The sequence below is a fragment of the Ornithorhynchus anatinus genome, chromosome 16, assembly GCF_004115215.2.
Source record: "Ornithorhynchus anatinus isolate Pmale09 chromosome 16, mOrnAna1.pri.v4, whole genome shotgun sequence".
Taxonomy (NCBI): domain Eukaryota; kingdom Metazoa; phylum Chordata; class Mammalia; order Monotremata; family Ornithorhynchidae; genus Ornithorhynchus; species Ornithorhynchus anatinus.
Window position 1 is genome coordinate 34251214 of NC_041743.1, and position 27103 is coordinate 34278316.

The 27103-nt window shown below is 52.0% G+C and overlaps 1 protein-coding gene across 3 annotated transcripts in view; it reads right to left on the reverse strand.

Annotated features, from left to right (window-relative positions):
- Nucleotides 1-738: 738 nt before the first annotated feature.
- The window catches only part of PDCD11 (programmed cell death 11), a 31640-nt gene continuing 5275 nt past the window's right edge, over nt 739-27103 (reverse strand). For 2 of the 3 annotated variants that reach the window (XM_007667645.4, XM_007667646.4), the window contains exons 5-36: nt 26586-26747; nt 25287-25410; nt 23602-23783; nt 23396-23503; nt 22590-22796; nt 22128-22252; nt 21786-21846; nt 20784-20930; nt 20324-20575; nt 19635-19745; nt 18339-18533; nt 17296-17466; nt 16519-16738; nt 15109-15261; nt 14330-14445; nt 12827-13395; nt 12450-12512; nt 11477-11582; nt 10808-10897; nt 10484-10586; nt 8902-9079; nt 8300-8356; nt 7403-7525; nt 7063-7185; nt 6298-6490; nt 5536-5655; nt 4980-5126; nt 4286-4536; nt 3311-3479; nt 2410-2563; nt 1865-2030; nt 739-1245 (exon numbers count right to left, since the gene is read on the reverse strand). In XM_007667645.4, the coding sequence (XP_007665835.1) occupies nt 1074-1245; nt 1865-2030; nt 2410-2563; nt 3311-3479; nt 4286-4536; nt 4980-5126; nt 5536-5655; nt 6298-6490; nt 7063-7185; nt 7403-7525; nt 8300-8356; nt 8902-9079; nt 10484-10586; nt 10808-10897; nt 11477-11582; nt 12450-12512; nt 12827-13395; nt 14330-14445; nt 15109-15261; nt 16519-16738; nt 17296-17466; nt 18339-18533; nt 19635-19745; nt 20324-20575; nt 20784-20930; nt 21786-21846; nt 22128-22252; nt 22590-22796; nt 23396-23503; nt 23602-23783; nt 25287-25410; nt 26586-26747 (5118 nt within the window). In that variant the 3' untranslated portion in view covers nt 739-1073. The remainder of the gene's footprint in view (nt 1246-1864; nt 2031-2409; nt 2564-3310; nt 3480-4285; nt 4537-4979; nt 5127-5535; nt 5656-6297; nt 6491-7062; nt 7186-7402; nt 7526-8299; nt 8357-8901; nt 9080-10483; nt 10587-10807; nt 10898-11476; nt 11583-12449; nt 12513-12826; nt 13396-14329; nt 14446-15108; nt 15262-16518; nt 16739-17295; nt 17467-18338; nt 18534-19634; nt 19746-20323; nt 20576-20783; nt 20931-21785; nt 21847-22127; nt 22253-22589; nt 22797-23395; nt 23504-23601; nt 23784-25286; nt 25411-26585; nt 26748-27103) is intronic. The other variant, XM_007667647.4, reaches the window with a different exon arrangement.

Below are 27103 nucleotides of genomic sequence, written 5' to 3' on the forward strand. Positions count from 1 at the left end.
CCGGGTTGGGTAACAACTAACCCAGAGGGAAGTGGAAAAGGGAAAGCACCATAGACCCCAGAACGCTTGTTCCTCCCCACTGAAAGTGGAACCCACATCTCAGGAGAGATCACAGAGGGGGCTGGTCTTCTGGCCTCCAGAGACCGGACCGACATCTTCACCTGCCTAGCAATCCCCGAGTCTGTTGGTAGGCACCCATCCAAGGACAACATCCCATAGTTCGCTCCAGGCTCGGCTCAAGGCTGCTCTTCCATCAGTCCTTCAGGTCGGCCATCCCTCCCTCCCACCAGCTATGTGCAATCCACCCTGGACTCTTCACCACCCCAAACCCCAACTTTCCCCTTCTGGTAGGCTCCCCACCCCTCCCATCCTGGACTAACAGTCACCACATAGCCCTGTGAGCCAGAACCACATTGCAGACAACCAGTGTGATGATGGAGATGTCTGGGATTTGAAAATGCAGGATTGACACATGCTGCTTTACCACATGCTAAAGGATTGGGAAGAGTGCACTTCTGATTAAGAGGCCAACCTGGCAGAGAAAGATTGATGGTCCAACCCCTGCCCCCAACAGCCCTTGAGTGCCCACCAGCAGTGCAAACCCATAAGGAGAAGCAGGAGGGACAGAAGGTTGTCCCCCAGAGCTGCCCTTCTGCACCTACTCACAAAATGATCTAGTCTAGAGCGCTGGATTCCGGAACCACTGTAGTCCCTGAGAGAGGAAGCAGATCCAAGGAGTTCTTTTAATTCATCAATCTCCTATATAGGCATCTTTAGTTCTTTATTGGGAAAAGTCACTGGATCAAGGTTACACATGTGGAATTCAGTGCTGCTTTGAATCCAAATCCTGGGGGTATCAAAAGAGGCCTGAGTCTCAGTTAAAAAAAAAAAAAAAAAAAAAAGAAAGGTACATTTACAGTCTCTTCTCTCTTCCCTCACAACAATTACAAGGACCGTTCTGAGCCCGGTGGTTCTGAGGCCAGTGTGACACTACTGCCGCTGCCCCGGGCCTCCCTCAGCCGGCCCCCCTGCTGTCCACGCCAGGATTGGGGAGGGCCTGTCCATTCACGGTGTTAGCCCTTGAGCTGTGAGCTCTGGCCCTCCACGTACTCTACGGCCTTCTCCTTAACGGCCTGCACCGTCTCTGGAGAGCCATGCTGCTTCTCATAGTCCAGGTACCGCTTGAAGAAAAACTTCATCCTCTTGGCTGCCAGGCTCAGGTGAATAACTCGTTCAAAGATGTCCCTGAAGAAGAAAATGGAAGATTCTGGGACCCGGAGGAACGATGATCCCAAACCATTCCCATGTCTTCTCATCTCATTTACTATCCTCAAGGCATTTCTGTGAGGCAGGGGTTATTCTATCCATTTTACAGATGGCAAACCCGAGGCCTAAAGAGGTTAAACACTCCGTTTAAAGTCACACAGCAGGTCGGGGGTGAAGCCGTGTCAAGAACTTTGTTTTTACTTCCTCATCAGTGTCCTTTCCACCCTGACAGTGTCCCCTAGACTCTGCTGCCTCTCACCAGCAGCAACAGGCCAGCGAAAGGTAGAGGTTCCTTTCTTGGAGTAGAAACATCTCCCTAAAGCAGCCAAAGGGATGACTTCTTTCAGGCCAGAAAGAGCTTGGGGAATTGAGGGCAAAATGACCAAGTGACCTTGTTCCAAAATAGGGCTGCTTTTCTGAATAAAAGGACGCTGAGGGATAATAGAGTGGGTAGAAGTAGTGAGGGAAAAATAAATATCAAAGGCTCCTGATGTTGCTAAGGCAACCAGGCTGCAAGGTTCCAGATTACTGCCACCCACTCTGAGGGGTTGAGGTGTGCTCCTCCCCACAGAGTCTTCTTTCCCTACTGGACACTCACCGAACTTCCTTCTGGCTCCCGTGCTTGATGGTCATGTCAATGTAGACAGACCAGATGTCTGTTCGCTTTGGGTAGTTGCTCAGAGTGCTCTCAAAGATGGCCTTGGCTCGCTCTGCATCCCCCAGGTGAAACTCCAGCTGAGCGAACTTGGAAATCACATCAACATCTGCAGAGAGAGGACAGCTCATGCCCTCGCCTAGCTGCCTAGCTCTGTCATGCTCCCACCCGCCGTACCCCAACAAGTGTCACAGACGACTTCCCGGAAGGGGCCCGCTCTGTCCACTTCGGGCCTTGTTCGCTCCTAATTTGGAGCCTCTCTCGCCACCTGGACCTTTCCAGATACGAGCCTGGGAGGGCACAGACACTGTATTGACAGCAAGGTCGATGGCTGTGAGCTTCCCTACCTTTGTGTGATTTCTACGGGAGTTGGGAGGACAATCCACTGCCGACTATTTGCTCTGATATAATATCTGTGGGTCCCATTTTCCTTAAAGTCCACCACTACCGGCACGGCACAAAGATGGGGTCTGGATAGGAGGTCTTACGGTCTTTATCCGGAAGGCACTTGAGCGCCCGATGCAGCAGCTGGTGATTTGCCTCAAATTGGCCCCGCCGCAGCAGGAACGCAGAATACTTCAGCCACACTGACTTCTCCTGGCGGAAACGCTTCAGCATCTTGCCGTACAGCTCTTCGGCTTCCTGTGAGAGGCAACAGAGGCAAAGGTGACGTGGGGAAATCGGGGCCAAATCAGACCTCCCTCAGAAGGGTGACCGGTCTGAGAAGATTAAAGCCCAAACCAATCCATGACCCGAGGAGAAAAGTTGGGAGGAAAAGTGCAGTGCTCCCATGGTTGACCCAAGAGCAAGATGAGGAGAGGCGGGGGTAAAACCAAAGGCTGAGGAGCTGGGCCGGGGTAAGGAGGGTCACTGCCCTGGTCCCAAATGCTTTGGTCAATAGCAAAGGGACTCAATGGCTTTCATTCATTCATTCATTCATTCAATAGTATTTATTGAGCGCTTACTATGTGCAGAGCACTGTACTAAGCGCTTGGGATGAACAAGTCTGCAACAGATAGAGACAGTCCCTGCCGTTTGACGGGCTTACAGTCTAATCGGGGGAGACGGACAGACAAGAACAATGGCACTAAACAGCGTCAAGGGGAAGAACATCTCGTAAAAACAATGGCAACTAAATAGAATCGAGGCGATGTACAATTCATTAACATTAATTCTGCCAGAGTATCACTGCAGCGAAGTCACCCTAGGCTTTGAAAGAGCTTTCCTCGCCGGAAGCCACCCCACTGATTAGTGGAGCGCCCAGAGATCATTAGGCTGTGAGCAACTTGTGTAGGGTTCTGCCCAACATACCCCCCAAAACTACCAAGTGCAGGGTGCTCTGCCCACGATGGGTGCTCAGCAGGGCATGGCTGACTGGCTGGTACCCACCGTGTATTTCTCAGACTTGGCATAGATGTCTGCCAGCTGGAGAAAGACCTTCAGCGAATCGTTGTACTGCACCGCCCTCTCGAAGACCTTGGTCAGCGACTCCTCGGAGCCATACATGTTCTCCAGGTTGAGCAGGGCCACCCACACGTTGAACTTCTCCTGCTCCTCTCTGGTAAACGGTGGGGGAGGGCGAGGGAGGGAGAAGAGAACACCATTAGGCAAAGCCGTTGGCCTCACCTGAAGGAGAATCCCAGCCCCAGCCCCCTCAGCTCCAGCCTGGAACTAGCATCCTCACCCTGACAGTGTCTGGAAGTGAGATTCCATCAAATCAATCAGTGACATTTATCGAGTGCTTACTATGTACAGAGCACTGTACTAAGTCCTTCATGCAACAGAATTGACATATTTCCTGCCCATAACGAGCTTACAGTCTAGACGGGGGGAGAGATATCCCATCCTGTCTGACCCTTGTGGGGCTCAAGATAGCAACCTAGCTCCCCTACTCCAGCAAACCATGAGCTTAGTATAGGAGTCTCACTTTCCGCTCCCTTGATTTCAACACCTCTCAGCTGGGCCTCTCCTTATCCCCTCACCCTAGCCAGATTGGATCAGCACTTTCTTAACGCTCAGATAACAGAGATAAAAATTCCCCAAAGAGAGAGAAAGTGTCTTTAATTCTGTTAGCCTTTTTCAAGGAGCGGGGGGCGGGGGGGATCAGCCTGTCTCTGTCTCTCTCATTCCCTGAGCTCAGTCAGAGCAGTTAACAGTGATGCCGAGGATGAGAAGGAGCCTATTAAGTAGCCTGTGCTGAATATTTAGTTCTTAGGGCACATACCAACCCAATTCATTCATTCATAATCACACTCTCTACCCTGTCACCATTAACGGTTACTTTCTGACGTGCTTGGAGGAGGAGCAGCTTCGAAATACATTCTCTCTCCCATGGGATTCTAGGGGATGAGCAAAGCCGCCTACCTAAAAGAGATGATCTTGAGGGCTCTCTCGGCCACCGCCCGGGCCTTGTCGATCTCGGTGGCGTGCAGGTGGAAGGCCATGTACTGCAGCCAGAGGATGGAACTATTGGGGGAGCTCAGGACCAGGCGGTCAAAGTCATCCGCTGTCTCGGGCTGCCGCGAGGGGTCCATCAGGGTGGCCTCAATCCGGGACAGCTCCTTCTCGGCCTTCTGTTTCTCTGCTTCCTTGTCTTTTTTGGTTTTTTTCTTCAGCTGCAAAGAGGCAGTGAGAAGGTGGCATGAGCAGGACCTTCTAACGTGGGGAACACCAGACAAGGTGACAGCAGTGTTCCACTGGGCACCTAGCTGGGCCCTGATCTGCCAAACCCTCACTGATGCCATCACCATCATGGCCGTGTGGGCACAGATCCCAATCTCACCCTCTGGTTGGAGAAATTCCCCGAGGAGCTCAGAGCACTGAACTAGGGCTTGTGGTTAGGGTTGTCGGGGGGCGACGAACGAAAGCACAAACAGAGATCAGAGATGGGGTCTACCCTACCATCTCTGACGCCCAACTCAGAAACGCAAGGGAGGCCAAGGCATCCCCAAACATTCTAGCCTGAGACTTCCTGCTGGGCTCCGACTCCAGAAGGCCTCTCCTGAGAGAGACTAAATTTCCTCTGAGAGGCAGGAGGTTTCCTGTGGGAATACCGCACCGTGACTTGCTGTTGCTCCTCATCCTCGCTTTCTGAACTTTCTTCTTTTGGCTGCACGACTGAAGTGAGTGTGTCCAAACCCACATCCCAGGCGAAGGCTGAGGAGAGCTGCAGTCTTGGAGCCTCCGCAGGCTTGATCTGCTTTTTCTGTTGAGGTCAGAGAGCCGTGTGAGATCAGTGCTTTCCACTCAATGCTCTGGCTAATTGTGGGGCTCATTTGCCTTCTCCTTTCCTAATCCCTCTGAGGGCATCCAGTCTCCACGACACTTCACTGGGGAGATGGCAGACCCATACCCACCTCCCCAGAGAGCTGTTTCCCTGCATCGCCAGGAAACTGCACCGAAACAGCCTCACCACTAACCAGGGTGCCCTTCTGGGCACCCGTGGCACAGGCAGAGTCCCCGCCACGAGAGATTTAACATTTCCATTTCCCTCTTTTTCAAAAAATGCTCTTCAACTCATCTGGACATTAGCTGCAAACAATCCCAGGAATGTAGGTGACACACTACAGGGGCTTGGACTAGGAAGTTGCAGGCTGTGTTCAGGCACTCCTCACCTGAGGTTTTTCTCTTGCCTCCTTATCAACCTTGCCCTCCCGGTAATATACTTCAACTCCACTGTCCTCCTCATCCTCTTCAGACGCCTGAGTTTTCTTCTTCTTTCTGGGCGTCTCTTCCTGTCAAGAGAGCAGAATATTAACTTCTACGGATTCCACCAGCCCAGACGGTACCGAGCTCGTCGAGGATATCTGAGTGGCAAAGGCTGAGGCATAAGGTAGTACAGCTCTCTGGCATAAGGTAGTACAGCTCCTCCCTCCTTTTCTCAGGGCTACGTCACAGCTCCAACTGCTTTATGGCATGTAGCCCTTTCCTCCCTGGTGCAAAAACTCTTGCGGGAAACTCAACTGGCTGCTAACAGTAACAACAAAAACAATAATGATGATAAAAAAAATTATAATAGTAGTCGTTAAGCACTAACTTTGTGCCCAGTACTGGGCTAAGCATGTGGGGCGATATATAAGACAATCAGGTCAGTCACAGTATAGACCCTTGTCCCACATGGGGCTCACAGTCTAAGTAGGAAGAGAACAGGTATTTAATCCTCATTTTGCTGATGAGGAAATTGAAGCAGAAAGAAGTTAAGTGACTTGCCCACAGTTATACGGCAGGTAAGTGGTAGAGTCGAGATAAAAACCCAGGTCTTCTGACATCCAGGCCATTAACCACACTGCCTCTATATTCCTCTCCTTGGGTTCTCACCAAGCCTAAGTTTGGAGGAACTGGTGGTACCTTTCATTTAATTCTCCCCAGGGTAGTACCTGCTTCGTTTCCAACTCTCCTCTCTTTCGTTTGTCCTTCAGTGTCTCCTTCTTCTCCTTGGTCAGATTCTCCTTCCCCTTGCCCTTCTCCTCATCATGAAGAGGCAGTTTCAGAGAGGATGGGAAGACATCTTGCTTCCCTGTGTCCTGGGGCAGAAGCGACAGCTCCACCAGATTCTGCTCTTTGTTTACACTATGGCGGAGGAGAAGAGGAGGCATGGCATGAGGGAGACAGAACTTGAGGATAAAGATAAGTGACTTAAGGATCCCTTTTTTGTTCTCCCATCTCCTAACCCTTCCACAAGTACACCACTGCAGGATTCTTCTTTCCCAGGCCCATTTAAAAGCCTCTGTTAGGAACCCTAGTTTCCTACATATTTTGAGGGAAAACAAGGGGTGAAGTCCAGGGATCTTCAGATGGGAGCGCGAGTGAATATAGACTCACTGGAGTGGGTTATACCCCCACAGCAGTCACTGTGGCCATGATTACGCAGGAGTCACCCAACTGAAGCACACAAAATTAGCTTCTAGAGTCCAGTCCTCCCCTGGATTTTCAGGCGGGGGTCAGGAGAGTAAAGACACTGCTAGTCAAGATTTTTCCTAATGGCACCAGGGTGTGAATAAGCCACAGTGACCTTTAAAGAGCAACGTTTTCCCTTTCTCTACCTCTTACAGAAGGATTTGGTTAAAAAGTGGTGGGTGAGCAGGGAAGAGCCTCAGTAATATGTGGCTTGAGGGGTCTGATTTAGGGCTCCCACTTCATACCTCAGAACCTTGGTAGTAAGCAGCATTCCTTTACGGAGGTACTTGTTGTAAAGCTTTTGGTTGGACACCAAGTACTGGCTGACACACTGGTACTGGACTTGGCCTACAACCGTAGAGGAGATGCTGAAAGACAGGAGATCTGGAATCAGAAACAAACCTCCGGTTCTCCCAGGGCACCCCAGCTCCACCCATCTGGAACCCAGCTCCTCAGCCATAGAGAGCAGGGTAAGACAGAAGGCAGAACTTTCCGATCCTCTAGCCCATTCCTGCCAGGGAACGGGGAATGGGCTAGCAGTGCAGCCCCGGGGGCCTGGGAGAGATGTCATCACAGACTCCCCACCTGATGAACACTCCTTGATGCTCCACTGACTTCACATAGCCTCTCAGCAGCTCCCCTTCCTTGACATCGTCGAGAGAGGTGACTTCACGATCTTCCACTTTTTCCTGGTAGTTTGACTTTGTTCTAGAGGAATCGGGAAAAACGGATTTACCTACATGTACCCACCCGCTGACTCCATTGATTAATCAATCAATGGTATTTATTGAGCACTGTACTAAGCACTTGGGAGAGTACAATGCAACAGGGTTAGTAGACACATTCCCTGAATACGCAATCTATAATACATAATTTAAAGATATGAACATAAGTGCTGTGGGGTTAGGGCAAACATCAAATGTCCAAAGATCCAAGGGCATAGGTGATGCAAAAGGGACAGCAAGCCAGGGAAAAGAGGGCTTAATCGGGCAAGGCCTCTTGGAGGAGATGTGACTTTAATAATGCTTTGAAGGTGGATAGAGTGGTGGTCTGATGTATATGGAGAGAGAGGGAGTATCAGGCTAGGCAGAGGATGTGAGAAAGGGGTCAACGGGGAGACAGACAAGATCGGGGCACAGTGAGTAAGCTGACGCTATAAGAGCGGAGTGTGTGGGCTGCAAGTGTGGGGAGCTAAGCCCCCTGATAAGGGATTTGGGGCAGCAAAATCCCTCACACTTAGGTTGTTGGCCCACTTGCGAGGATGAACCGATTGGGCCTGGGGACTGAACAACCCTGTTTTCTTAACAAACAAGAAAAAATGAGCAAAGGTTGGGTTGCTGAAAACATAACGGTAGGGGGGAGGAGTCATACCCTTGGAGAAGCCTAGGGATTGTAGACTTTGACGAGGGAAAATGGACTGAGACAGGACTTCCTCCTGTGATGACCACCACAACCCCAGACGCAATGGAAGGACATAGTTACCTGGAGAGCCTAAGGGACAGTTCCATCATGGTACCCTTTGTGGACAGCACACAACACCTGCAGAAAAGAGGAAGAGAGAAGGGATGAGCCTTGCCATGGCTCTAATGGGGCTTTGAGCCCAAAACGCAATCACCCAGGAGAGCACCTAGGTCCCATCAGAGACCCCAAGAACCGGCAGTTGATTTTCCAAGCCACACTGGAACATGGCCAAGGCTCCGACTCATTGTTTTCTTAAAAATCCACTGAGTGCAAATTGCCAAACTGAACAGACAAAAAGGAGTCCCGCTGAAACGTGTGGTCAGAGCTCAGCTGCTACGGAGCACTGGGGCTTAGTGGATACAGCACGGGAAATGGGAATCAGAAGCCTCAAGTGTTAGTCTCCGCTCCGCCACTGACTTGCTGCGTGCTCTCGGGAAGCTCATCTATTTCCCCTGCCTCGGCTTCTGTATAATGAGATAATCCCCTTTTTCACCCTACCTCCCAGGGATGTTGTGGTACAAATGAGATAACTGCTTTGGGAAAAATCCATCATACTATTATCATTTCGAAAGGTAGGCTGGTAGGACAGGATGTTATGGATGAAGAAGGCAAAAGGCTCTCACTTGACAATTTTCTCGGGCTTGAAGCCTTCCAGGGGCACTGCGGAGTATGAATCCTGGATGTGAAAGATGCTGACTTGACCGGCACACTCAAAAGGGAGCCTGACGGTTAGGCCCACGTCGGGAATCACCTTCATCACTTTGCCCATGGTGATGGTCCCTTTCTTCAGTTTGTGGATGCCTGCAAAGATCAACCAATCAATGGAATGTACTGCGTGCTTATTTTCTGCAGAGCACTGTACCGAGCACTTGGGAGAGTACAGTAGAGCTGGCAGTTACGATCACCACTCTCAGGGAGTTCACAGTCTAACGGGGACACGGACATAAAAATAAATTACAGGTAAGGCAACCAATTGACTATGAGGATACGGCAGAAGTGCTGTGGGAGTAGGGATGGGGGGAGATTGGAGGACCTAAATATTGAGCGACAGGGTCAAAATCCACTGGGAGAGGTGGTAGGGAGGGGAAAATATGAGATTTGAAGATGAAGAGAGTGACGGTCTCAGATATGTTAGGGGGAGGGAGTTACAAGCAGGAGGGAACGCACGAGCAGAGGGTCGACGATGGATGAGACAAGAGGAAGGGACAACGAACAGAGCAAAGTGAAAGAGTAGAATGCCATCGGAACCAAGCAGTAAGCAAAATTAAAAAGACAAGCCAAGACTGGAATTCCTAGGAAGGTCGAGGGGACAGAATGAACTGCAACCAATGGCCTTAATTAACGTGGTGCTCCTTCTTGCCCTGTGGCATCTGAGCTGTACAGTAGGGGCAGGTCAGAAGTCCAGGGGCTCTCGAGGTCTAGACAACCCCTGCCACTTCACTTCAGAGAAAGGGCTAGACTCCCAAAACTTTTTGCCTCAGGACACACCCAGAGTTTATGAGAAGCTCTCCAGGTGATGTGAACAAACGAAGTACAGCTTGGTCAAGAGGAAAGGGCACAGGCCTGGAATCAGGGGACCCGGGTTCTCATTCCAGCTCCACCACATTTCTGCCGTATGACCTTGGACAAGTCGCTTGATTTCTCTGCGCCTCAGTGACCTTCCTTCTATTTAGACTGTGAGCCCTAAGTGGGACAGGGACTGTGCCCAACATGATTATATTGTATCTATAACAATAACAATTATTATTGTTAATTATTATTATAATTACGGGACTTAAGCCCTTAGTACGTGCCAAGCACTATTCTAAGCACTGGGGATGATACAAGTAATGAGGTTGGACACTGTCCCTGTCCCACATGGGGCTCTCACTCTTAGCCACATTTTACATGAGGTAGCTGAGGCACACAGAAGTTAAGTGACTTGCCCAAGGTCACACAGCAGACCTGCGGCAGAGCGAGATGAGCCTAGCTCTTAGTATGGTGCTTGCCACAAACAAGTACCACTAGAGGGGAGAAAAAAAAGTACAGGCATTGCAGGAATCTGAGAAGAGGAATCTGACAAAAGAGTAAGCAGCTCTGAGACTATCACAAAGGCCAGGGACTGGAGAGAGAGAAAACGCAGCCTTCTGGACACTCATGCAGATATCTCCACAGACTCCCTTCTTCACCCCACGCCCTCTCCTCCCCTCCCTGCCCTTCACGTACCTGTAAGTGACAGGATGAGCAAGCTTCTGGAGGAGTCTGTGCCCACCACGATGGCACTCAGAGCCTGGCCAACCTTGAATTTCTTCTCTGGATGTCTCAGGACCTGATGGGAAAGAAATTTCCTCTCGCTCTTTGGCTCACTGCAAGGGCAACACCGAAATCCTAGAGGAGGGATTAACAACTTCCCAGCCCTCTCCCTCCAGCTAGATGAGCGCTCAACTCCCCCGCCTCCTTCTGCCCCCCACAAAAAGCGGAGTGGGGGAAGGGGCAGCCTACCCCCCACCCCACTCCCAGAAGCCTGTCCCACTGCCTCACGAGACTGACCTTGTAGCTGAGGGAAAGCAGCAGATGAGGGACTTTCCCCGAGATGACTGGGGAGACTTCCACTTCCAAACATTTCTCCACTATGTTGTACTGGAGGGTGGAAAGGAAAATGACAACAGAGGGGATAGTGAGTCTGATTCCTATGACCTCCACAATTTTAATTCCCAAGTCCGCCAAGGTGTGGGGATTAAAACCTTTCGGCCCTTCCCTTTGGATGTGCCTTGGCTCCAAAGGCCACTCCTGAAGAGATGCCACGGCTTTCCCGGAAGCCCATCCGGAGGCTCCCAGAGCATCTTTCCCAGGGTCACCCCCAACAGCCCGAGTTCAAGCCCATCACTCTTTCTGTCACGATGGAAAATGGGCCTCCCCTTTCCACCGCCCCCCGCCGACCCGATAAAATTAAAGCCATGGTGGCGAGATGTCAACCGGAGAGAAGATGGCTCCTCAGGTCACAGGGGCCTCTGGATCTCCCAGGACTGAAGACCGTAAACAATCCCAAGGGAAACATTACACACCACCAACACGGTTTCTCTTTCAAGACCCCCATTCCTTCCACCGCTACAAAAGGCCATTCTTGGGTCTACAGACTTTAAAATAGTTTATGCCTCTGCTCCTTCCCACTGACCCAAGCATACACCATTACTATTCCGATGTCTGGCTCTAGCTCACCTTTTTCACAAAGCAGATCACCTGCTTTCCTACATTATATCCACGAAATTTCAGAGCGTGACTGTAGGAGTGGGTGTTGAGGGCGGTACTGGATGCCTTCAGCTCGCTGATTGCCGATGTGAACAAGGAAAAGAATGTATCAAGCTTGGGTTACTAGAGAAGGTAAGACCCATCATAGGTACTTGCTGAGTGACTACTGTGTGCAGAGCACTATCTGGAAGTAAAATACACAATCCCTGCCCTCAAAAAATTTACCATCTAACATTTTCCCTTCTTCCTTCTCCTCCTGGGACCCTCTTCTTCTGAGATGGATGGTACAAAGATGTAAACAGTGGTTTGGGAGTCTGCCCTCCCTATTTCATTTGCATGAGGTATAAATGAAGGAGAGAGAGAGCGCGTGAGCCCATGTGTCCTAGTGTAATACTTTCTTTACTGGTTTTTTTCTTCTCTCTTCTTCCTCATGCCTCCAATTCCCAATTCCCTTTCCATGGCTGGCTGGATCCCTGTTCCCACCCCAAAAGGCTGGCAGGGCAGCATCGCGTGGGAGCTTAGGGCATTGTTAAAGTGTGCTAAAGCTCACACTCCCAGGAGCAAAGATCTACAGAGAGTAGACTGGGTGTCCCTGAACCTTTCAGCTCCTTTCCTTTCAGCTTCTTCAGGACCCTTCCCGCCTCCTACAGAACATCCATTTCAGCCTCATAATGAAGACACTTTACAATTATCGTGCAAAACTTCAGCCCAGCATGATGCCTCCTGGCCCCCAGTGCCACTCTCTTGGACAAGCACTCCTCAGGCTTCACCACACTTTTTCACGAGGGTGTGTTAAACAGTCTCAGTAATGAGGATTGTTCAAGGGAGAGGAAGAATGAAGGCGGCCTCGTGCTTAGCAACACGTCCTTTCCCAAGGGGCTCTGTAGGAGACGGTCAGATTGAACTACCCCCATTCATTCGGTCTGGCGAAGGCCCCGCTCACCTTGGCCGGATGCTCAGCTCTGGGACGGTCCGAATGAAACGCGAATGGGTGGCCGGTAAGAACCTGGAGAAACAAACAGTCAGTCAAGTATACTGTATTTATTGAGCTCTTACTGCGTGCAGAGCACTGTACTAAGCTCTTGGGAAAATACAGTATAACAATAGACACATTCCCTGCCCACAACGAGCTTACAGTCTAGAGGCAGACTGTAGTTAAGGAGAACAAAAGTCAGGGAGTTGGCCTGTATAAAAGCGTCCGCCGGTCAGAGCTCCATCACTCCCGGCTAGCAGTCACATGCGCCTGGACAGAGCCACCACCCTGCAGGGAGGGAGGCTAACCGGAACAAATCAACCCCCGGCCCCCAGCAGCCTCCGAACCTGCGTGTTCTCATGTCTTTCCCTCCAATGACCCGGGCAGTAATGCGCTTCTTGGCTTTCAGCCTGGTGGTGGGACAGGTACCCAAGGGGACTTCATCCAGGATCTGCGACACGTGGATGAAACCCGTGATCCCGCTCTCCAGAGTGACGATGATATAAGTGGGCTTGACCGACCTCACGATCCCCTTGACCAACTCCCCAATGGAGAATGCGTGTTTCTTGACCGCCTCTCTGGTCGGTCCCACCTTCTTCTGGGGCTTTCTGGTCGGTCCCACCTTCTCCTGGGGCTCTCCGGTCGGTTCCAGCTTCTCCTGGGGCTTGGGCACGACCCTCTTGGACGCCGGCTCCTTGGTGGCTAAGAGGAGGCCGAAATCGCCAGGCTCTGTGGTCCTAAGGGTCAGGCACACCCCCTGCCCCAGCTGCAGTTTTTCTGAGTCAAAACGGAACGTGTCATTGAAGTGAGAGGCAATGGGGAAAGCAACCAGCTGGCCAGTCTCCACCAATGAAGCAATCACAAATTCCTTCTCCAGGTGCTGCACCACGGCCATGTGTTGGTCATTCAATTTCACCTGGGAAACAGAAGGAAAAAAAAAACACCGACCGCCCACAGGAATGACACTTCTCCCCATCAAACTCATTCATTAATCGCTACCGAGAAACAGAAGGGCCTAGTGGAAAGAGCCCACGGGGGAAAGGCAGGAGACCAGTTCTAATTCTGGCTATACCGCTCACCTCCTGGGTGACCTGAGCGACTCACTTAACTTCTCTGTGGCTGTTTCCTCAGCTGGAAAATGGGGATTAAACACCTGTTCTTAGCCAGTCAGGCCCACAAGGGCTAAGGGACCGTATCCGATCTGACTGTACATTGTAGCTCCAATATTCCCGTCAAGGCAATGTACCTCAGAGATTAAACCAAGCTCCCGAAGGCTCATGTCACAGGGCCATCTAGCAAGGCGAACTTATCTATCAGTAGTACTTTGTTGAGCTCTATGTGCAGAGCACTGTACTAAGGGCTTGGGAGAGTACGACAGAACTACCAGACATGTTCCCTGCCCATAATAAGGACAGTGCTTTGCACACAGTAAGCGCTCAATAAATAGGACTGAATGAATAAATGAGTCGACAGTCTAGAGGGGCAGACATTAATATAAATACATAAGTAATTCCGGAAGAGGGGAGGCTATAGTAATAATAATAATTATAGCACTTGTTTAGCGCTATGTGCCAAGCACTGTTCTAAGCACTAGGGTAGGTACAAAGTAATCAGGTTGGACACAATCCCTATCCATATGGGGCTCACAGTCTTAATTCTCATTTTAGAGACGAGGTAACTGAGGCACAGAGAAGTTAAGTGTCTTGCCCAAGGTCATAGGGCAGATAAGTGGCGAAGCCGGGATTAAAATCCACATCTTCTGACTCCCGAGCCTATGCTCTTGCCACTAAGCCGTGCTGCTTCCTATACAGCGTGAAACCAGGAGAGTGGTAAACGATAGGCAGACGTACCTTTTTGAATTTTCTGTTTAACAGCTCTGGGCGGAGGGAAACATGAACCTTCAATTTGAGAGTGTCAACATGCAAGACCACGGTTTTCACTCGCTGCAGGGGCTCCAACTTCTCACCTGCAAAGGAAAGAGAGATCACATTGAGCCCTTTTGCCACCAGACCCAGAAGGGCCCAGCAGAAGCCACCCAGCTAAGTATTTTGCTCTATGGCCCGTGCTTCCCCGTTACCCCAACTCATTTTATCTTCCTAACATGCGCAGAACACAAGGGGCAACCAATGAGAAGTTAGCCGGCTGCACGGGTCTAGGGTTTGACAATAGGACAGCCTGCAGTAGCGACAGTGGGAACAGCTGAACCCTGGGGCAGAATGGAGGAACCCACAAGAGTCCAACGGGAACAGTGGGTTGGCTTGACTCTTGCCACTACAGCCTACAACAGGCTTGATCCACACCCCATTGCCTACGTTTGGGGAGCAGGAAGAGGAGGACCAAGACAAGGAGGAAATGGAAGAATTAAGGCGACCAGACTTCAGGGAGAGGGGAAGACTCTCCCCCAGAGACACGTGACCAGAAACCCGTGGCTACCCAGGACGGGGGTGCCCGCGGGAGGACATTTCGAATGTCCCCACCTCTGGCCCACGGCTCTGTGGCAGAGAGATCAACGTCCAGATCCTGCAAGGGGGCATCACTCATCACTGCTGCTTTATTAACCAACCAGAAACCCTCCTTGGCTGGATCGGTCTGCGGCTCAAAGGCTGGAGGGACATGGCGGCGTACCCACCTCCTACGTGGTATTTACTGGCGCTCAACACCAGCCCGGGCCCAAGGCCCCCGCTGAACGTCACTGAACCACCCTCAAGCACTTCTTGGACGATCAGATTGAGCCTCAGCCCTGGAGTCAAACTGGCCAGAAACTGGATCAGTGTGTTGTCTTCTAGGAAGAAGAAAGGGAGGTGGCAGAGCAAAAGTGAATTAGCACCAAATCCCCAGGAGGGATGTTTCGGAAGCAGAAGTCCTTCATTGTTTCCTCCCTTTAAACCCTTCCAGGAACTAGGATCCTGGTCCCCTTCCTGCCTTGCTGCTGACAAACAAGCAAAATATCCCAGGGATTTTCCTGACATCAACTGTTTCTCAACAGGTCCAGGAAAATCCTACCTCAAACTTGAAAACAGAAAAAAGTATCTCTTATTAATTGTGTACCGTGTATCAAGGGCTGTGCTAAACACTGGGGTAGCTACCAGACAATTAGATGAGACAGAGCCACTGACCCACCCAGGGTTTCCAATCTATGGGAAAAGCTACTCCGCCTGCCTAGCCTCCATTCCCTCTTCCCATCCTCAGGCCTTCCCGCTGCCCCACCCTGTTGGGAAAAACCCTCTCCCTCTCCCCCCAACACACACACACCCTCACAAGGCTGCTCAGCTGAGCTGTGGAGGGAGGACCCCTGGGAACTGGGAACGGAGCAACCTCAGGGCAAACCGCATGGGAGGGCTGGAAGCAGGAGGATAATGAAGCCACAGGTCCTTCAGAGTTTCAGTGGAAAGTTAATGATTAATGAATTAAAGATTTCAATTGTGATAACACAGGCTCCAAAAGGGATATTTCTGGCTTGATTTATTACATTCTGCTGCCTAAACGGATCAAACGGACCAGCGGATAATCTGCACTGATCAGGACTCCCTTAAAAGAAGGCCCTGGGGGCACGTGCGGACTCCACGGGGGCAGTGGCGGGGAGACCCGCCTTCCCCTACATGAGTTTCAGTCTGGGAGTTACGGGAAGAGGCAAAAACTGTTCCAACTTTTTAGGTCTGGCTCCCACCCAAGTCTCCACCAGCAAAGGAGAGGAGCAGAAAAGAGCTCCAAGTTCCCAAGTGAGGCGGAGAGTCCCCAGAGTCTGGTCTGGTACAGGGATGCTGTCTGCTTGCTCCCCAGATCCTCTATATCCCCATCCCCCTCCACCCCCACATCAAAACGTCCGCCTCCAGAGACACCCAGGATGGGCAGTGGGAGTTTATTTCCTGGGCACGTGGGGCCCGATCCATCCACCACTGGTACGAGACATTCTCGGCCCGCTGGTTTCCTTCCCAGATAGATTGTCAGCACTTACGAATGCTGTTTAAATGATCGCTGCTGCCCAGCCACGAGCCACACTGTCTCCCAGGCAGGGTGGCCCGGTAGCTCAGAGTCATACCTTGGTTTTTCATGAGCAACCGAACACCCTGCAGCTCCTCCAGGCACTGGCAGAGCAGAGAGAAGCCCACGGTGGCAGGGTCTCTCAGGTTGCAGTCAGACAGCCGCAGAGACAGCAACATGCGTTGCTTTTCCTCATCCACATCCGTCACCAGGGCGGTCACCGTCTGTCCCACGGTATAGTGGTCCTGCGTTTTGGTCACAAATTTGTCGCTTATGGCCTGGGAGAGGGAAGAGAGATGAGAAGGGAGTTGGGAGTCTCCGTTAGGACTGATTCCTTCCACGGTTCAAGCAGGTAGGCGGGACAGGGAGGCGGCAGGCTGAAGGAGCAGAGACAGGTCTTTCTATTTGACATGACACTCAGACCCCACTTCCTCACGCAACATCTCCGGGGAACAAGATTAGTCAGTTTGGGATGAGGGTAGGGACCATAATCAAAATTCCTTATTTTGCTTTTATGGCCCAAATGAAGGGATTGATTCGGGGGGGGGGGGGTGCTGTCACCGAGGCTTTTTCCTTCTGTGGGAGAAAGTCGAGAGAGACTGCAGCTGACTGCAGCTGACTAAATCCCAGGGTTTCCGAAGCTGGACTAATGGGCTTCAGGGCAAAGCCTTCTCCAGTTTCACACAGAGCCCATTCAGGGAACTAGACACCCCCTCCACCACCCCAACTCGGTTGCTCCCCACGAGGAGGGTGCCTGACACTTTTCCCTGGGCTGAAAAGGGTTCAGGATCTCCGAGGAGGAGGAGGGGTGGCCTGAGCAATGGGCCTGACTTACCACTCTGGGGGACAGGCCGGTAAAGCCAAAGGGCAACTCAACAAACACGCCGTAATCCATGATGCTCGTCACGTAGCCGGTGAACAGCATCCCAGGCTGGATATCAAAGAAGTATCTTGCCACCTGGCCCTCCTCCGCGGCGCAGATCAGTGCCGGTTTCCTAGAGAGGATCTGAGGAGTGCCAGGTCAAGGAATGGGCAGGACGGAGGTAGCTGCAAGAGCAGGTTGGGCCTGGCAGCTTCCGGGACCCACCTCCACCCTCCCTGTTCATTCGGAACCTCCTTCAACACAGTCTCTCACAACCTTCCCATTCACTACTTCGATGACCGAAGCTCCGCAGGATTAACGCAGAGGTGACAAAGAGAAATCTCCAGGATCTAGCTTAAGCCTATTGTCTTGGTCCACTGGGTATCCTTAGGCAGGAAGGCAGCTTGGGCATCCGACAAGAGGGAACGAGCCACTTCCCTTTCTATAGGTCCTCCAACCGCTTCCCTTTTTCCTCCGGCCAGAACCGGACATTAACTTCCAGGGCCCCCATCGCAGTGAGAGGCCGAATTCTGTTGGCAGCAGTTCCCCACCCACCATTCCCTAGCCTGGGCAAAACCTATATTCCAGGGGAGAGGGGCTCTTGATTTCCAAGACTTCTTGGAGATCATAGGTTCACAGATTGTGCACTGTTCACTTCTCTTCTCTAGAGATGCCTCACTGCTCACTGCTCCAGGTCTCCCCGTTCTTCTATGATAGTTTCCCAACTCACTAGGCTCAGAGAACACAAGTATCTGCCCGGGGCAAACGCACTCAAGCAGAGTTCCCCACCCCGATGAAGACCGAACAAGGAGACCACACAGAAGAGGAGGCAATCGAGGGTCTAATTCAAGGCCCTCGGCTAGATTCCTCCTAGGTGCTGGGCTTGAGGGCCAGTGTCGATCTTCATGGCGGGATTGACTAACCCCGGGGTTCAAGGTCCCCGGTAATGGACCGGCCACGTGGTTCAGGCCACGGCCTCCCTCCCCAGTCCCCTCGCCGTCTGTCGGGAAGGATACGTTGCGGCCCCTTTTGCTGCCCAGGCACAGGACTCTGTGGAGAATGTCATTTGGTTGGAGCCAGTGCCACAGCAGCTGGCTGTTGGAGACGTGATCAGACAGGTGGATCTTGGGCAGGAAGGCAGGCACGTTTCCCGGCAGGATGGACACCTGCAGCCCCATGTCTGTCTTCTTCACCACCTTCACGTCCACCATCTGAATGGGAGACGAGGTACACCCAACTTAGAGCGTGGACAGCCCGGGTCCTTTTATCACCGCCTCCCCGCTCTAATCCCTGCCACTGCAGAGGGAAGTTTAGAAACATCAAACATCACAGAGAACACCTCGCCTGTCGCCTCACCTCTCCTCCTCTGGCCACCTCTGCCCTTGATCCCCAAACGTTACTCCCGCCAGGTCACTAGTGACACCAGTCGTATTTAAGATGATGTCGGGAGGCAAGGTGACAGGGAACTATTGGAAATACTGGTTTATGAGCTCTCTGAGGGCAGGGATCATGTCTACTAGCTACTATAGTCTCCCATCTGCTTAGTACAGTACTTAATAAATACGACTGATTAATCGACTGGAATAGCAGAGTGGGAGGACCGAGGGCTCATCTTACCTAGTATGGTTAAGGATGGATCACTTACCCTTTTCCTGGATACAACGTCTCTCTGAGCTGTGCCCAAGCAGGGGGACCAAGATTCACTATTCCTCCTGCCCCAAGACCTCCCCGTCAAGTCTTAGCCACCGTGAAATAAAAATCAACTGCCTTCACAAACTAACAGAGAGGTCAAATGCCATGGTTGGAACCCAAGGCGTATTGAAAATTATTTTCACAAAAATAGCATTAAGAACACTCGGTGGTCTCAAAGGCCAGGGGGAAAGCCTTGTCCATTTTCAGCCTACGGGGTGGACACGCAGATCCCAATGGCTTATGTTCTGGATCCAGCCGGAATCTCCTACAAGATTTAAAATATCACTCCAGGCAGGATTGTTGGCTGCTAACATGAATGCCTGCAGGCACTCAGAAACCCAACATGGTATGGGGGCAAAACGGCCCAAATGATCCTGCCTTCCTGCAGTGATCGCAATATTACACACAGATATGTATGGGAGTCAACTGAGTGTTTTTACTGAGGGCCTACCTTGTGCAGAGCACTCTACTAAGCACTTTGGGAGCATTCAAGTCAGTAGACACGACCTCTGCTCTCAGAGTTACGATGTACCGGGGACAGGGACCCAGAACACTAAAAATGTGGTCCAGACACCCCAGGTCCCTGGAGGCACCCCCGAAAAGCCCCAGGGACAAGGTACCTGTCCCAGCATCTCAGCGCTTCCTGCTGGCTCTGAGTCCATCATCGGCTTGTAGGACAGGAGCAGTCTCTCCTGGTTGGGGCTGCAGTTCACCACCGTCACTTTGATGACCTGGTGAGAAACCCAAGGCTCCAAATGTTACCCTCCTTGTGTCGTCTCCCTTCCCCACTACACGCTTAAAGATGGGACGATGGCGAGGATGCAGGCCGCCGCCTACCCTGCCTTGTCCGGGTGGCTCGGAGCAGGGTCAAAAAGAGAGGGATGGGATAAAGGAGGTCGGCGGGGAGGGCGTGCCTCACAATAATTCACACTGGCAGACAAGTTGAAAATGTAACTTTGTTTCTAGTCCGCTGGCCCTCTGGTTTTTATCAGCTTCCCCACTTGCCCCCCACGCTCCTTCCCAGCATCACCAGTGACTGTACGCCCGAGGACTGAGATTTTTGAGTCCAATTCTTTCTTTCCAATGGCCTGATTTCTTTTTTGCCGGTCTAACTTCTTTAGGAAACTGTGCCAGGCTGCCAAATGTGCTGCCTCCCCAGAATTTTTCATTGTTCCTTCTGGGGCAAGAACTCAAGCTTTGCCAATTGCTCGCGGGACGAGGACTGGCCTGGGCCCCCTCCTCCCTGGCTGCTGCCGGACCCACCCTCTCCTCCCGTCGGCCCTACCCAGCCTACCCTGAGGCTTGTTACCTGGCCAAGGTAGAAGACGGATTTGAGGTCCTCGGAACAGTCAACTCCAAGCCTTCCCTTGGGTACCAGCCCCCTCACATTGTTGTAGAACCCGACGATGCAGCCCACCTCCGTGATCTTGGAGATGAAGCCATGAGCCTGCAGCTGAGGCTTGGCCGCTCGATAGCTGGTGATGACTGGAAGGTCGGAGTTGACCAGTGTCTTTTTCAGCGTCAGCACCAGCTTCTTCATGCTGGGAATGCAGGACAGAACCTAGCAGAGGGGCAGGGCAAGCGGAAGCGGCCAAAAGCTGGTCACACGTCACCTTCAGCGACTCTAAGCCCCAAGCCTACCTCCCCAAAGGGGAAACGAGGCCCTACCACTTATCAGAGGCACCGTTTACCCCTGGCCAGTGGCCTAATCCCAGACAGAAGGTAGACTCTCTTCCCTCACCCGATCCCCAGCCCTCTTGGGTGCGTACCCGGCCTTTGATCTCATCTCCGAGGTGGAACTTCTTCTCAGGGTGCTTCAGCTGCACATCTGCCAGGTGCAGAAGGGGCACCACGCCCTTGATGCTATCGGTCACCTCCACCAAAACCCCGAAAGGCCTCAGAGCCAGCACTTTGCCCTGGGGCCCAGAAAGAGAAAACAGCCGTGAGGAGCCGCGCTGGAGATGGGCGAGCAGCGGGCAGGATCTCCCAACCCACACCCAGTCAGCTCAGTCGGGAAGGCCGAACGGTGGTCCACGTTTGCAAAGACGAACCGGACAATCATCCCGGGACAATTTCCGCAGCCCCATTATCGGCTTAGCAGCCGGAGCGCTGAATTTAGTGAAAATGATGCTCAGAGAATCCTGGGAATAAGAGAAAACTCAAATATCTCAAAGTTCCGGGATGCCAGCCAGGCCTGGGATTCACGCACCAAGGTTGGGCTGTACTAAGAGCCACTCTTTCACACTTTGGTTATTTCAGAAACTTGATCTCCGTTCCCTCCCTAATAAGAAAACTCACAATGAGGACTTGTGAGAGGTAAGTGAAAATTCAAATGTGGGCCATCCCAGTGGAACCCAGCGGCCTAGCGGAAAGAGCACAGGTCGGAGAGTCAGGAGACCTGGGTTCGAATCCCAGCTTCGCCACGTGCCTGCTGTGTGACCGTGGGCAGATCACTTCACTTCTCTGTGCCTCAGTCACGCCATCTGTAAAATGGTGATTAAAAACTTCCTCCTCAAACTGTGAGCCCCATGTGGGATAGGGACTGCCCGAGCCGACTGTTTCTACCGCAGCACTTGGCAGATAGGAAGCACTTAACGAGTAGTACGATTAACATTATTGTTAAAAATCCTAAGTCACGGTACAAGGAGGCTGAACTACATTTTGGGTTCAGTGTCGGGGGCCTGGATGGAGAAAGGGACACAAGGACACGGGGCTGCGGCTAGGGTACGCTGAACCCCATTAATCTGCCGAACGCTCGCTCACGGTCTGACCTGCACCAGCTGCCCAGGCTGCAAATCACGGTATTGCAGGAACGGAGCATTGATGATTTTCCTTAGGAGAGAGAAGAAAATAGCATGGGTCTGGGACTGTGAGATTCATGTCTACCAACCAATCAATCCACGGCATTTACTCAGAGCTTACTCTGCGCAAAGCACTGAATGAAGCACTTGGGAGAATACAGAGTTGGCAGGCACGATCCCTGCCTCTCAACCCACAAGGAGTTTACAGATTAGTGGTAGGGGAGGGGTGGGGGAGAGAGGGAGCCCACCCTCTGGAATCCTTTCTAAAACAAAGGTAACACTCTACACCCCTGACCCGCCTCGCCATCTTACTCTTTCAGAGACAGCAAAACCAGGTCATCCATTGGACTGAGGTCAATGATCCGACACTTATGAGTTTTCCCGGGCAGGAACTTCTCAGGATTGAAGGACTTCTTGGAATTCGAGAGGTGCTTGAACTACGGATTATAAAAGCAGAAGCTGGTTACTGAAAAGAAACAGAAGCAGGCCCCGGCACAAGGCCGAGCTGCAAGAGACCAAGATGCCTCACCAGAACTCCAGGCAAGGCCCAGAAGGAACTCTAAATAGGCCGTTCGTTAGCTTTCACTGAAACTGCCAATACAGCAATATTGAGTTCCACTCAGTATTTCTACAGCATCTTTGAGTTTAAAAGGGCTTTCCAAATCCGATTTCCACTCCTGCACACATGCATCTCACCCCCCACCAAGGGAGTGGGAGAGTCAGGGAAAGGACTACCCCGCCCATTGGCCCTCCCTTGCAGATGTGCCCTCTTACCCGGGCAAAGGCCAGAGAACCGTCCTTCAGCTTGAAGGTGGCACCAGCTTTCTTAAAGAAGCCCTGGACAGGCACGTTCTCCAGTACGGTCCCCACGAGACTAGTGGACAACTGGCTGAGCGGGAGGCCAGGGTGCAGGAAGTTGGGGCGCAGCGTGAGCCGGACGGTCTTGGTCTGCCGGTGAACGGAGAGGATGCAGGCTTTCACCTGGGATGAACCGGGAAGGAGATCAGAAATCTCATGAAACAGAGAAGGCCCACACTCGAAAGACAGATCTCGTTATTCACCTTAATCTTCTGGGCTTACATTGTAGGCAGGGAATGGGTCTGTTTATTGTTGGATGGTACTCTACCAAGTGCTTAGTACAATGCTCTGCACACAATGAGCGCTTGATAATACAACTGACTTATTGGCCAACCTCAGAATCTGAGCCCCTCGCCCAGGGCCTGTGTCTTATTCCACCTGAGTATCTCTCCCAGCACTTAGTACACAGCAGCATTCAATAATTGTCATCGATCGACTGACCGGTAGAAAGGTTAGGGGCAAGGTCCTGGGGCAAACACCAAAAGTGGAAACCTGGCTTCCTTGTCTCATCTCCCAGGCTCTCCGAGGGTGGGTTGGAGCAAACTCTGGAAGGTCTTGGAATAAAGGGGACCTCTCCCCTCAAATAGCATTCAAGGACAGATCGGGTCAGCCACATGTCCCCACACACATCCCCACGGGTGATGCAACTGGAAACTCCTCTCCTGACAGACTCCAGAAAGGAGCTGTCTCCGAAGCAGCTGACGGGCCTCTCCATTTCTTACCTTCTGGGTGGCAAAATAACTCTGGGATTTCTTGGGATCCAAGTGCAAAAAGTCAACCAGGCCGCGGTATATGGAGAGGAAGCTCAGGGAGAGGCCATGAGGGGTCACCTAGCAAAAAAAAAAGAATCGGTCGGGGAGAGACCGCTCAGGAGAGATTCAAGGAAGGCCAGGTCAGGAGAGGTCCCCATCCCACACTGGGTGTTTACCTTCTGGATCACCGCTTTAACCACCAGTCCTGGCAACACGTTATCGAGGGTCCAATTCTGTTCTTCAGTTGCCAAGGCAGACGCAACCTCCGCCGACCCGATGGACAGGCGGACAATGCTGCCGTTGCCTTTCACCTCTTCGACATAGCACCACAGATACTGGCCCAACTTCAGTTCACTGCCTACAAACCCAAGACCCCAGAAAGGAGGTTCCCATTAAGGAGGGTTCATTCACTTGTACTCGTTTTCCCCTGAGATGCCCCCCTGGAAGGAGTAGGTAGCCATCACCCCCCAAGACCCGCTCTCCTTCCAGAAAACACCTCTACTAGGTAGAACTCTGTACCGCCCACGTTTGGGGGGCCAGGTCTGATCCAAGAGAGGCAAAGGTAAAGCACCGTTTGGGTCTGGGCCCACCTGAACCCCAAATGTTTTAAAGCTCTGCTACGCAGCCCACTCACTTGCCAGTGGAAGGAATCGGCCCAGCCCTCTCAGGGAAATGTGAACAATCACCCACACACTGCCACTGGTTAAGGGTTGCCTTCTGTTAATGCTTTAATAAAAGTCGAGCAAACACTAGGAGAAGCAGCAGTGAGAGACAGCCTGGCCCAGTGGGTAGAGCACGGGCCCGGAAGTCAGAAGGATCCGGGTTCCAATCCCTGTTCTGCTACTTGTCTGTGTGTCTTTGGGCAAGTCACTTCCCTATTCTGGGCCTCAGTTACTTCATCAGAAAAATGGGGATTAAGACTGTGAACCCCATATGGGGCACGGACTGTGTCCAAACTGATTAGCTTGTATCTATCCCGGGGCTTACTGCAGTGACTGGTGCAAAGTACGCACTTAAATACCATAAAAAAACCTAACTTTCAAATATTAATTTAGCTCCCTTTCTGCCCTCCTCTTCCAGCCCTCAGGGCCCCACCCACTCTCTCCACTGGAATGAGGCCCCAGAAAAAGAATCCAACAGGGCAAGATTCTGCCTGGGCCAACCGCTGCCTCTTGAAGCCCACCATTCGACCATCGTCTCCAGCTGCCACTCTCACGGACAATCCCCAGATACTTGGCCTCCGCCACGAGACTCAAACGGATTCTCAGAGAGGGAGGAGACGAGACCCCCATCTGCCCTGGACTGGCGTAACCAGGAATCGGAGAAACCCCAACAGACTGTGCTAGTATCATGAGCCTTCGGGACCAGGACCCAGAGATCCTCTCATGAACAAGACTTGGGAAACTTTGCTCAACCTGGTTTAAGGGTCTTTAGGGGATCTGAGAGATCCAGCGGGGAGAGAACGATGAATGAAAATGGGGCAAGGCTGGCAGCCGGACAGGTTTCAGAGGAAACCCGTGAGCCTTGCTAAGACTGTGAGCTCCATGCGGCACAGGGACTATATCTGACCTAATTAACTTGTATCTTACCCCAGCACATAAAACAGCGTTTAACACATACAAAGATGTCTTTAAAAAAGAAAACCATCAAAACTCATCACTCCAACTCACCTCTCTGATTGGTCAGTATGTTAACATACCCAGACTACCTATCCACAGCCCTGACAGCTGGGATCACACCTCCCAGTTTATTTTGTTAAATAAGCAACCTTTAAAACTAAAGAAACTTCCATTCTTACATACACCCGCCCACCCACCACACCCCCGCACCTCAGCTTCTCCCTCTGTCTCTCCTGGCTTACCTTTGTTCCTCATGCTGATGTACTCTTGGGCTTTCTTCCGAGGCAGGAACGCCTTCGACTCCCTGACCCCGATGTCGATAAGGTAGCCGTGGTCCTCTCTGCTGGATACGGTGCCGGTGAGCAGCTAGGAGAAGGAAGTGATGCCACTGGGCAAGGCTGAGTTCAGCCAAGAACAGCCATATGGCAGGAGACGGGCCGAAACTCCACTGCTTGCCTAGCTACTGCAGCCCCTTCCCCCTCCTGGTGGCCCTCTGGGAATGTGTTGGGGACCAAATGTCTTTGGGGTAGAATTTCCCAATGGAGCAGGTCACTGGACTTCGGGATCGATGGCCGGGGGATGTGGAGAATTTCTTTATTGGATACCTTCAAATATCACCGGTCGGATAATTTACACCTAGGTGCCTGGAGCAGAAGGGAATTACAGACCACTGCAGACCAAGAGTAGAGCCAGTTTCAAAACCGAATCGAAAAAGTCTTTGGCTGCTGTCCCACGCACAGTCCACATACCCTGAAGCCTTCCAAAACTCCCGGGATTTAGCTCCCTTCCAGGGACCGAGAGAGTGGGCCCTGACCTACCGCCAGATCACCTTGATCACCTTTTACACTCTCTTGAACTGGCCCAAGCACTTATAATATAGTCTCGATTTATTGGCTGGGATCCAGGAGGCAGGAATCTCCATGCCAAGCTCTGAAAAAGGAATACCTGGACCCAGACCTTCTAAAAAAAGGCTCTCTCAGTCCTCTTTTTCCCCCAAGATGTAAACAATTTAAGATGAAAAGCTCTTAATGACACTTCTCCTTGCTCCATCAATCCCTGGGGGATACAAGGGAGAGGAGAGCCCTGATTCTCTCTCAGTGACGGAATCCCAGCTCTGCCACTTGTCAGCTGTGTGACTGTGGGCAAGTCACTTAACTTCTCTGTGCCTCAGTTCCCTCATCTGTAAAATGGGGATTAATTAAGACTGTGAGCCCCACGTGGGACGACCTGATTCCCCTGTGTCTACCCCAGCGCTTAGAACAGTGCTCTGCACATAGTAAGCACTTAACAAATACCAACATTATTATTATTATTATTAAGGCCCCCTTGAACAGGCTTGATCTGCTCCATCCGAGGCACACACAGCATTCTGGAAACCATCAAACAGGATAAGCAACAAGCTGTGAGGTTTGCAAACACAGCCACAGCTGAGCTTGGCCATTGGCTCCGGAAGTTGAGTGGATTACGATCCCAGAGCTTCCCCCAGAGAAAACCCGAGGAAGTGGGGCTGGGAGGAGTTTCAGGGCCCAAGATTTACGTACCATGCCCGGACTCAGGGTCCCCGCACTCAGCCCTCTGTTGACTTCTTTGGGGTTCAAGGACAGCCTGATGCTCTGCTTTCCCTTCTTAGTGGTTTCTATGCTGTTCACGACACAGCGCACCAGCATCCCGGGCAGGTACAGCGCCGACAGGGGCATCACATCCTGGACAACAAGATGACGGAAAACAGATGGACACGAGCCCTCGGAGGTCACTTCTGCTGGAAGGAATGAAGGGCCCACCTGGACGTCCGCCCTTCATCTCCAAGCGGCTGTTGCCCTGCCAGCAAACCACCCCCCGAGCATTCTCGCCCCCCCGCACAGCCCAACGGGAAGTTCCGAGTGCCAGCCTGGTAGCGTCACACAGGGACCTCCAGGAAGGGCATCTCCCAAACCCCAGGCAGGGAGGAAGAGGACCGTCTCGGGTTGTCCCTGCCCAGCTGAGGGAGTGCTGAGGGTTGTCCCAGCTGAGGGAGTGCTGGCAAAGATTCAGGAATTCCTCCTGAATCTCTCCGTCTCGT